The 12,178-nt window shown below is 38.6% G+C and overlaps 1 protein-coding gene across 6 annotated transcripts in view; it reads left to right on the top strand.

Moving 5' to 3' along the window:
- The window catches only part of C2H5orf63 (chromosome 2 C5orf63 homolog), a 30,174-nt gene extending 18,306 nt beyond the window's left edge, over positions 1-11,868 (top strand). For 5 of the 6 annotated variants that reach the window (XM_016190149.2, XM_060177524.1, XM_007527981.3 and 2 more), the window contains 3 exons: positions 3,442-3,556; positions 10,302-10,358; positions 11,469-11,868. In XM_016190149.2, the coding sequence (XP_016045635.1) occupies positions 3,449-3,556; positions 10,302-10,358; positions 11,469-11,645 (342 nt within the window). In that variant the 5' untranslated portion in view covers positions 3,442-3,448 and the 3' untranslated portion in view covers positions 11,646-11,868. Of the gene's footprint in view, positions 1-3,054; positions 3,126-3,441; positions 3,557-10,301; positions 10,359-11,468 lie in introns of those variants that run through there. The other variant, XM_060177525.1, reaches the window with a different exon arrangement.
- The last annotated feature ends 310 nt before the right edge of the window (positions 11,869-12,178 follow it).

Below are 12,178 nucleotides of genomic sequence, written 5' to 3'. Positions count from 1 at the left end.
ATATGAAGGCAGAAAGTGATGGGGTAGCCAACACTGATAATTATTAAAATGGCTCTCAGAAGGTGGCATGAGAAACTTTCATTCTTCTTGTGGGGAGGCCTCTCTTGGGCACAAACTCCCTAGTGTGGCCACTCTGTTGTACACCAGAAGTGGATGCCTGGGAGAATATGCTCTAAGGCAGCAGGAACAAGTGGACTGGGTCTTTCTCAGTGTTTGTAGCTAAAGACGCAACCAGGGGAATGTCTGATGGACAAATCTGTTTATTGATCAGAGAGGCAAGGCTTTTAAGGGGTTGCAGAAAGAGGTAGCTTGTTTATACCATATATGGTTAAAGCAGAAAAGGGGCAGAGAGAGGTAAGGGTTGGGAAAACTATTAGATGAGACATCTAAGCAATGAGGAAACTAGGCTTTGATGTGCATGGGTATAGGGGTCCTTGCCTGTCAGGAGGGTGAGGTTTGGTTATAGTCTTATTCAGAAGGGCAAGAACAAAGAGAAAAGTGAGAAAAGGGGGCCTCTGATAGCATCTGTGTAAGCAGGAGAGCAGTTTTGGGAATGAGGAAGTACGGTTATCAATGGCTAGCAGACAGAGAGGTATCCCGAGGGTGGAGAGAAGATGGGTCAGGTATGATAACTTCTGGTAGCTTTTGAATAAGCAGACCATTTGGTTTAAGACAAGCAAGTAAGCTATTGTATTGGGAATGCAGAGTCCCTGTGAGGCAGAGAGTCTGACAGGTAAAGCTGAACCTGAAGGCCGTTCTCTCCCACGCTCAATCTCTGGCAGAAAGAGGCTGACAGGAAGACCGTGTTCCTCAGACACCCATCTTTCAATGGGAGGTTCCACCACTCTCAACCATATCCTCACAGTTTCCCTACAAGAAACTATAAAGAATTACTCATGCAGAGAGCAAGTGCAGAGACTATCTGGCTGGGGGCGGGGGCGGGGGGCAGTAGCGCAGTGGGTTAAATGCACATGAAGCAAAGAGCAAGGACTGGTACAGGGATCCCTGTTTGAGCCCCTGGCCCCCCACCTGCAGGGGGGTCACTTCACAAGAGGTGAAGCAGGTCTGCAGGTTTCTTTCTTCTTTTTTAAAAAATATTTATTTATTCCCTTTTTGTTGTCCTTGTTGTTTTATATTGTTATAGTTATTATTGTCATCATCATTGTTGGAAAGGACAGAGAGAAATGGAGAGAGGAGGGGAAGACAGAGATGGGGAGAGAAAGACACCTGCAGACCTGCTTCACTGCCTGTGAAGCAACACCCCTACAGGTGGGGAGCTGGGGGCTCGAACCAGGTTCCTTACTCTGGTCCTTGTGCTTTGTGCAACATGCACTTAACCCACTGCGTACCGCCTGACTCCCAGGTCTGCAGGTTTCTGTCTTTCTCTCCCCTTCTCTATCTTCCCCTCCTCTCTCAATTTCTCTCTGTCCTATCCAACAACAATGACAGCAACAACAACAATGATGATAAACAACAAGGACAACAAAAAAGGAAGAAATAGCCTCCAGGAGCAGTAGATTTGTAGTGCAGGCACCAAACTCCAGCAATAACCCTGGAAGCAAAAAAAGAGAAACTGTCTCTGGGTATTCAAGGGACAGAAGGGAAATCTTATGCTTCAACTTGCCAGAGAAGAGAAAAGAAAGTGATATATGAAGTTGGAGGGAATAAAGAGAAAATTAAGAAATGAAAATCCCAGGCTGGGGAGATAGTTCAGCCTAGTTAACAGAACCAACTTTCATAGCTGAGGCCCAAAAGGCACTCACTACCTTAGACCAGAACTAAGCAGTTCTATGATCCTCTCTCTGTCACTATCCCTCACTCCTTTTAACTCTCATAATAAATAATTTTTTAAAGGAGAGAATCCCAGGAATTAGTAAATTTGTGAATATTAATAAATTATATCAGTAGTATACATGCATATTAAAAGTAAAATTAAGATAACATAGCTGCTCAGCAGAATTATGCAGGGCCCATAAAAGAGAATCTAGTGTATTTGTAGTTTAAAGACAAATTGGTGGCTCAATTAAATAAATACGAATAAGTAGGGTACCCTGTGTCCAGCACAGTACTTGAATGAGATATCTTCAAAGTCAAGTGCATATATCTCTAATAGAATTAGTAGTATATGTTTATAAAAGCATTCAAAATATTCAAAATAATAGTAATATTTTTTCAATCCATTTTAAAATTTTTTCTATCTAATGAGAGAGAGAACCAGAACATCACTCTGACATATGTGGCACCATGAATTAAACACGGGTCTTTACACATACAAGTCCTGCACTCCACCTGCTCAACCACCTCCTAGAGTAAAGACTTCCTAATTGCATGGGATTTACAAGGCTGAGTCGGCTATTTTAATCCCCAGCACCTTATATGCCAGAGCTGAGTGGTTCTCTGGTCACTTGTTCCCTCTCATTTTTCTCTCATTCCTAAAAATAAGTAGATATTAAGAAATATAAATAAACATCTTATAGAAATGACTAATGTTCTGTCCTTGATGAGTTAACTTGGCCTGACTCTTCACTATGATTCCCTTAACTACAACTGTCTCCCCTTCTCTTACAGCAGAGGGACATATATCTCTTAAGAGACCATCTTAACCTTCAGCAGGGGACTTGTGCTGCTTACTTAGTGTTTCCTTTCCTTTAATAATGGCTGAGCACTGTTGAGTGCTTGCCAATAAAATAATCTTTTATACACATATACTACTATTTCTATTACAGATATATTTTTAATAAGAAAACCTTGGAAATAGCAGGATATCATGCACTTGACTTTGAAGATATCTCATTCAAGTACTGTGTTGGACACAGGGTACTCTACTTATTCTTATTTATTTAATTGAGCCACCAATTTGTCTTTAAACTATAAATACACTAGCTTCTCTTTTATGGGCCCCGCATAATTCTGCTGAGCAACTATGTTATCTTAATTTTACTTTTAATATGCATATATACTACTGATATAATTTATTAATATTCACAAATTTACTAATTCCTGGGATTCTCTCCTTTTAAAAATGTTTTTAATTTTTTCTTTCTGAACAAAAACCACCTCAGGAAAACTGTCTCAAGAAGCTTCTACCTTTTAAAGAGTCATTGGGATGCTGGCAAAACCTGCAGGTGAAATTTAATTTGTGTTCAAATTCATGAATTCATGCAGTCTACTTACAGAACCAAGTGATTAGGCATGCAGCTAGTCCATAAATATGTTGGGTTTTTTTCTTTTTTTTTTTTTTTAACATTTAAGTTCTGTTTTGCTTGGAATACAGTGAATATTGAGACTTGCTAAACATCTGAGCCCCTCTGGCGCTCCTGGACTCTTAAGAGACAATTCTGAAGTCTTCAGATTCAGTCATAGGATTGCACTTTACTATGCATATTGTAAAGAACAGTGTCTGGGTCACATAAGTTTAATGATCTATTTTTCTTTTGGCAGGATTAAGATGCTCTGGTTTCAACACATGCAACTTGCTAGATACTCCTTTGGACTCCTCTTGAGAAATCTCTCTACCTCTAACACTGCTCTGCCTGTGCTGACCTTATTCACAAAGGTACTAACTGAAAAGCTAAATTAATATTTTAAAGATAAGCTATTAAAATTATTGGATGAAAAATTTTTACATATTTTAGAAAGGGGAAAACTACTGAAAAGCAAAATCCTTTGAAACAAGGAATTTTCTTTAGACCTTTTCCTCAATTTATCAATTCTAGTAACAATAGTAGTGACTCTGTCCCTTGCCCATATGCCTTATTGTCTCACAATTACTAGAAAATAATAAATTTAATGATCATTTGACCCCCACATTAAAATAATTATCAGATTACAATATGACATTTGCAAGTGAATCAGAAATGTAGTAAGATTTTCTGTTTCAAGCCCTACAGTCACCACAGCCACTGACTGTTGAACAGCTGTTTCTAGGGAAACACATGATTAGATTCCTGTGAGCTTCTGGCTGTATTTTTGTCAAGTATTCAATGTATGACCTTATTTGTATTATACCTTATTTAATCTGTTAACCAACAAGACTTTTAATTCATGTCAGAATAAAGCTTATTGAACATTTATTTTCTCCATCAGACACATCACAGCTTTTTGTGCTTCAAACCACAGATAACGCTTGAGCACTATGCTTGGGTATCTTTTTTTTTTATTATTTATTTATTCATTCCCTTTCATTGTTCTTGTTGTTTTATTGTTGTAGTTATTACTGTTGTTATTGATGTTGTTGTTGTTGGATAGGAGATAGAGAAATGGAGAGAAGAGGGGAAGACAGAGAGGGAGAGAGAAAGATAGACACCTACAGACCTGCCTCACCGCTTGTGAAGTGACTCCCCTGCAGGTGGGGAGCCAGGGGCTCGAACCGGGATCTTTATGCTGGTCCTTGCGCTTTGCACCACCTTGACCACTGGTGCTTTATTTGGAGCTCTGTGCCTGCATGATTCCATCCCTCCTAAGGTGGAATCTGATTCCAGAATTGCCTCTTATAGCTCAGGAGTATCAGAAAGGCCTAGGTGTTTTTTTGTTTGTTTTTTTCCAGAGGTGGAAAAAAAAGGTAAAAGACAGTGAAGGAAAGAGATATAAAGAGGAGAGGAGGAGAAACACCACAGCATTTCTTCACTGCTCATGAAGCTTGCCCATTGTGTGATGCTTCTGTGTAGTGTCTGGGGACTCCAGCCTTGACCACTGCACATGGTAAAGTGTTTGCTCTACCAGGAAACACTGGCTGGCCCTGGTTTTAAACAGTAAAATTGCCAACAAAAAATATGCAAAAAGGTGGCAGTCAATAGATCATTAAAAGAACATTTATTTACAGTATGAGAATTGGAGCAAGAGGGGAAATTATTGACCTCAGTTGGGAATGTGCACATTAGGCAACTCAAATTTTTCACTGTTCTGAGCACATATATGTTCATGAGTGTGAAAACATGGTTTGTTTTGAGGGTTACAAATAAAGTTTGAGCAAATTAGCATACACAGGATCACAAATTATAAGGGTTGGTTGCACTTGTTTTCTTATCCCTAGCATTACTCTTACGTTAGAAAACTAATTTAAATTTTTAAGAGCTTTAGCCTCTGAAATTTATATATAATATTACTGACTTCCCTTTGCTAGTTATCATTACTTCATGTGATTCATAATAAAAAAGATATAAGTACAAGGTGACAGAATTAACTTTAGTGACTAATATTGCAATTCAGATGTAAGAACCTCCTGTTTAATAGATTTTTCTGATTTCAGGCATTTTAGCCATTTGAAAATGTCAGATGTTACTTAATAGCAAATTTTAAGTAGTTTTCTAAAATGAATTTCTTGAGAATAGTTCATCTAAACTATTTCCATAGTCATATGTATATGTTGCACTGCTAGGAATTACAGAACAAAAATACTTAACCATCTCTGTCTGTATGTAAGAAATGCATATGAGACTTAATCATCAAAATAAAATAATCTCTCATGGCTAATGATGTTCACACAGCCTAACTATTCTGCACTATTTTTTTTTCAGCGTAACAGCCAAGTTTGCTGAAAAGTTTGTAATAGCAACAAAACTATTTTTTATTTGATTGACTATGTACTTCTTTTTTATTTTTTATTTTTATTTTTTTTAATTTTTTTAAAATATTTTATTTTATTTATTTATTCCCTTTTGTTGCCCTTGTTGTTTTATTGTTGTAGTTATTATTGTTGTTGTCGTTGTTGTTGGATAGGACAGAGAGAAACGGAGAGAGGAGGGGAAGACAGAGAGGGGGAGAGAAAGATAGACACCTGCAGACCTGCTTCACCACCTGTGAAGCAACTCCCCTGCAGGTGGGGAGCCAGGGTTCGAACCGGGATCCTTATGCCAGTCCTTGTGCTTTGCGACACCTGCGCTTAACCTGCTGCACTATAGCCCGACTCCCTCTTTTTTATTTTTTTATAATTTTTATATATAAATGGGAAACACTGACAAGAACCATAGGATAAGAGGGGTACAACTCTACACAATTGCCACAAAAGTAATTTTTAATTTAGCATAAATTTTTTTTATTTTATTTTTTATTTAAGCAAGGATTAATTAACAAAACCATAGGGTAGGAGGGGTACAATTCCACACAATTCCCACCACCCAATCTCCATAACCCACCCCCTCCCCTGATAGCTTTCCCATTCTCTATCCCTCTGGGAGCATGGACCCAGGGTCATTGTGGGTTGCAGAAGGTGGAAGGTCTGGCTTCTGTAATTTCTTCCCCGCTGAACATGGGCATTGACTGGACGGTCCATACTCCCAGTCTGCCTCTCTCTTTCCCTAGTAGGCTGGGTCTCTGGGGAAGCAGAGCTCCAGGACACATTGGTGAGGTCTTCAGTCTAGGGAAGCCTGGCCGGCATCCTGATGACATCTGGAACCTGGTGACTGAAAAGAGAGTTAACATACGAAGCCAAACAAATTGTTGAGCAATCATGGAACCAAAGCTTAGAATAGTGGAGAGGAAGTGTTAGGGGGGTACTCACAGCAAACTCTAGTGTACTTCTGCTTTCAGGTATATATTTTGAATAGTTTACGCATACGTGTGAACATATGTTCTCTCTCACAGAAACTGGTGTATATCTAGGTTTTGGGACTTTGTTAGAAAGTGAACCACCTGAGATGGAATTAGAGTATACTATGAAAGGAAAGGTCTCACCCGAGTAATGAAGCTGAAGGGTTGTCATTCCGCACGTGAAGTCTCTGGACACAGTCTGAAGTGAAGCATGTTGAGGTGGCAATCATTGTGTTGGTTAGGTTGTGATCGGCAGATGCAATATTATTTGATATGGATTGGGAGAGGCATACGGGAAAGTGGGCCCTATCCAAGAGTTCCAGGACTGGGGGAAGTAGAGGCTCTATAGTGGAGATGTGAGGTTCCTGCTGTCTTAGGGTTCAAAAAAACAATCTATAGTTAATGTTATCATCACATTATTTGGTAATTGGGTTAACTTTGAAAAGTCCTTTTGTTAGGGTTTGCTGTACAGTACCCAGTATCTTGTATATAGCTGTGCCATTGGTTGCTTCTGATCTACTTGGTCTAGGCTTTTGAGAGAGTCTGTATATCAATTACACAGCCTATATATTGAAAAGATTCAGTTTGTGTTTTGAAAAACTTCGAGACATACAATTAATTTTCCCCCTCTCGTATTAATTAACTAGTGATTTATGTGACTACATTTTACTAGGAGTGTACATAAACACCATTCCCACCACCAAAAGACTGTGACCCATCCTTCCCACCCACTCCCACCCCCCACTGTCCCAGGAAGCTACATGTCTACCCCTCACCACAGGGTTTTTACTTTGATGCCCTAGCATAAAATTTTTATTGAACCCTTAGTTTGTATCACTAGGGGCATAAGTGTTGGGTTTCTTTTAACTCTAAGTATGATGAAGTACTTTCTAGAGTAGCTTAAACAAAAAAATAAACAAAACTAAACAAAAAGGAGGGGAGGGGTGGGGATAGATATCATAATCATTATACAAAGAGACTATCATGCTTGAGGCTCCAAAATCCCAAATTCAGTCTCCTGCATCACCCACCATAAGCCAGAGCTGAGCAGTGCTCTGGAGAAAGAGAGAGAGAGAGATAGGCAGGGGGGAGACTTTCTGAGTTGGTCTGGTTTTTAGGAGTAGCTTGATTCAGAATCTCAACATATAACCAATCTCTTCAGCTCCAAAACTTGTGGTTTAAGCCCATCTTTACTTTGTTTATTCTCAGAGATGACTGCAGCTATTCCAAGCTCTCATCTAGATATTTATATTTTCAGAATCCTCATGACTATCCACTAGTATTGACTGGTTTACCCCCTAACCATTCTTAACCAAAAGGGGTGGGATATTGAAATTGCTTCAGCCTAAATCATATATTCCATTTTTGCTTTTTCAGTAATGGAGCCAGCAACATGTTGAGAACAATTTGTTTTAGTCAAGTTTACTCAGCATACCTGGCACAAGGAAGGGAGTAAATAGTAGGTAACCCAACAGGTGTCCACTGTAGTTTAGGGCTAGAGTAAATAAGTGTTCCATTGGTGTTATGAAAATTCTATAGAAGAATGTTTCAAACCACTGAGTCTTATCCTTTTTCAGTCCCTAGCCCTCTTAAAAATTTAGTGAACATTTCCTTATAAAAATACATATACGCATGATCATTTATATATATTTCCTTTTTTTTATATAAAAAAAAAAAAGCCTGATCGGGAGTCGGGCGGTGGCGCAGTGGGTTAAGTGCAGGTGGCACAAAGCACAAGGACCAGTGTAAGGATCCTGGTTCGAGCCCCCGGCTCCCCACCTGCAGGGGGGTCACTTCACAGGCGGTGAAGCAGGTCTGCAGGTGTCTGTCTTTCTCTCCCCCTCTCTGTCTTCCCCTCCTTTCTCCATTTCTCTCTGTCCTATCTAACAATGATGACATTAACAACAACTACTACTACAATGATAAAAAAGAACCAACAAGGGCAACAAAAGGGAAAATAAATAAATGAATATTAAAAAAAAAGATTAAAAAAAAAGATTTTAATAAAAAAAAAAAAAGCCTGATCTAGTTGTCTAGGAGGAGGTACAGTAGATAAAGCATTGGATTCTTGGGAATGAGGTCCCAAGTTCAATCCCTGGCAGCAGTGTACCACACTGATATGTGTGGTACACTGATATGTACCACACTGATATGTACCACAGTGATATGTGGTTCTCTCTCTACTTTCTTGTTAATAAATAAATAAAATCTTTAAAAAAAATTTAAAAGCCTGATCTTGATTCCATTGAAGTTTTTTTTTTCATATAAAATTAAAGTGTTCATGTGCATTTAGTACTTGTACAGCTTAGCTTGTTCTTATTTTGCTTTTAAGATCCTCTGTTGACTCTGAAGCTTTCTCGGAAAATTTCAACATGATTATCTTAAAGTATCACAGACTATCTATAATCTGTTTATTGATAATGCTAATAATAACACTCATCTGATGAGCTTAATTCTCAGAACCAGGCAATTAGAACCAGAAAGGCTCTTCTAAAGGAAAATTGCCTTTTGATAACCTGAGTTCTTATTTCAAAACAAGCTGTAACTTAAAATGGGGAAAGAACCTTTCTTTTATGTAATAGTTTATTTCTTCCTGACATGTTAAAAAGCAGGTTTTACATAAGCATCACGAATGTGTTGAATCTATTTCCAGCTTATACAAGGAACCTATGACTAGTCCCTGTTCATACAGTGAGGGGCTGAGAAGCCATTAAAATCTGTCAGTAATAGCATTCTTGACAGACTTTTCCACAAAGTGGTTCAAGTGTACATAAAATAGACAATCTGCTTGTTTCTCAGAGAATTACGTCTCAAAAAAAAAAGATAGAATTAAGTCTTAGAAGCCTATTTCTTAATACTTGTAATGAGAAAACAGACAAATGTTAAAGCTTTGATATAAACATCATCCACAGATAACAGAAGCGTATTGTGTGTGTGTATATATATATGAATCTATCTAGGTGATAGATAACACATAGAATTTAGGAAATTGTTATACATATATGTGTGTATACATTTCATGAGTATATGTACACTTACACATGTACACACAGGCATAAAAAATGTAACCATCTAGGTTAATTTTTTTCTTATTTTAATGAGAGGGACATACAGTGAAAAAGACAGAGGGGAAAAACCAGAGCACCGCCAAAGGTAGTACTGGCTGAAGGTGGTGCTGGCTGAAAGTGGTACTGGTGCTAGAACCTGGGACATTAGAGTCTCAGACATAAAAGTCTTTTTACATAACAAGTATACTGTCTCCCCAGTCCATAAGCATCTAGATTAGATTGACAAACTGGAGAAAAATCAAAACAACTACAAAATGCTAAGATCCCGTTTATAATAAAATACTAGGGCTTTATAAGGTCGCATGCTTTGGAAATAAAACTATCTAATTCAGCTGGTAGAAAACAGCCATTTAGGGTGGAGGACATAACATAATGATTATGCAAACAGACTCTCATGCCTGAGGCTCCTAAGTCCCAGGTTCAATCCCCTGCACCACCATAAACCAGAGCTGACCAGTGCTCTGTTGTTTCTGTGTGTGTGTGTGTGTGTGTGTGTGTGTGTGTGTGTGTGTGTGTGCGCATCTCTCTCAAAAGTAAAATAAATAACTTTTAATGAATAAATTGTTTTTTAAAAAAGAAAGAAAACAGCCATTTAAACTAGTCACTAAACGTAATCTGCTCCTTATTGTTTTTGTCAGGCTATTTGCCATTCTTTGGGTTTAATAGTTTTATTATCATTTTTTCTTCTTCTTCTTCTTCATATAGGATCCATGCCCTCTTTGTGATGAAGCCAAAGAAGCACTGGAGCCTTATAAAAATAGGGTAAACCTAATACAGTGTGATTTTATGTATTGTAGTATAAATATCTAACTGGATCTTTTCTTTTAGGAAAAGAGATTAAATGAATTTTCATTTAAATTTTCTTTCTATTCTACAGAGAAATTTTAGTGCTAATTTCCATAAAACTCATTACCATGAGTGTTTTTCTCTGAGCAGTACTAGTTTTCTTACTCTGACTCTTAATGTAAGTCAGAGTTAACAAGATGGTATGGTATTCATGCTTTCTTAAACTTTTATACCCATGTTCCTCTTGTATTATTTTGCCATTTCTATGAAAGTGTTTTCCTGTAGCAAACCATGACACCTTGGCCATTCTTATAACCAAAACACATCTGTCCTGATTCTCTGGCAGCTTCCCAATTGGAAAATATTCTATTCAATTGGCAATTGAGTAATTCCATGATTTTTTTTTTTTAACCACAGGGGCTTCACTCCTCTAGGTTGACAGCTTTTCTGCTAGAGAAAGACACACAGAGAGGTAAAGACAGCACAACACCAAACTTTCTCCAATGTGGTAGGGGCTAGCCTCGAACCTGGGCTATGCTCATGGTAAAGCAGGCAGGCTATGTAGGTGAGCTATTTTGATGGCCTGTTTTAATTCTTTTTTTAATTTTTAGTCCTTTTTGTTGCCCTTGTTGTAGTTATTGTTGTTGTTATTGATGTCATCATTTTTAGGACAGAGAGAAATAGGGAGAGGAGGAGAAGACAGAGTGGGGGTGAGAAAGACAACTGCAGACCTGCTCACCACCTGTGAAGCGACTCCCCTGCAGGTGGGGAGCCAGGGGCTTGAACTGGGATCCATACACCGGTCCTTCCTTGCACTTTGTGTCACATGCGCTTAACCCACTACACTACCACCCGACTCCCTAATTCTTTATATAATATGTTCAGCAAGAAAATCAGCAAAAAGTCAGGAGTTAAGTATATAAAGGAAACAATCAGGTTGTGAAAACAGGAACATTAGATTATTTTGGATTCCAAATGCATTAACCTCTCAGCATTAGAGTCCATCTAGAGGTGTGTTTGCCACTGTAGTCATTGCATTATTCTATGTTCTCTAAGCTACACAACTTTATTCTGTCTCTACTTTAGTTTATTTTACAGGAGGTAGACATCACACTTCCAGAAAACTCCACTTGGTATGAAAGGTATAAATTTGACATCCCTGTCTTTCATTTGAATGGCCAGTTTCTGATGATGCATCATGTGAACATCTCAAAACTTGAAAAACAGCTCCAGCAACTTGAGAAGCAAACTGCTAGAAGTTGACAGACATCAGCATGATTTCCTATCCTCTCTGTCCAGAAAGCAGCTCCCTGAAGAAATGACCGTGGCCTCCTACTATTTAGTCACTTCCATACAGACCTACAGATAAACTTAGTGGTAGCAAATAAATGCTGACATTCCTTTTCTGATTAATGGAAGCACCAACTAATGAGGGAACCATTCACCTGTCAGCATTTTATTAAATAAAGAGGAAAGTATACTCAAAGAGAGGGTGTGGGGAAGCTGGAGTTCATTTTTCTTTAATTTACATTTTCCAGGGCCAGCAGGTGACCCACACAGTAAAGTACATACCTTACCATTCATATTGACCTGGGTTCAAGCACCAGGCCACCACAGCAGAACACCTGCAGGGGAAGGATTCACTAGTGTTGGAGTGGTGCAATGGTATTTCTCCTTCTCTCTCTCTCTCTCACTCCCTCTCTGTTACTTTCAACTTCTGTCAAGGAGCAGGGGAGGGGAGGCCTCTAGGAGCAGTAGAATCATGAAGGCACTGATTCTCAGGAATAACCCTGGTG

Source organism: Erinaceus europaeus, chromosome 2 (genome assembly GCF_950295315.1).
Source record: "Erinaceus europaeus chromosome 2, mEriEur2.1, whole genome shotgun sequence".
Classification (NCBI taxonomy): Eukaryota; Metazoa; Chordata; class Mammalia; order Eulipotyphla; family Erinaceidae; genus Erinaceus; species Erinaceus europaeus.
This window is presented reverse-complemented; position numbering and strand designations above follow the sequence as displayed.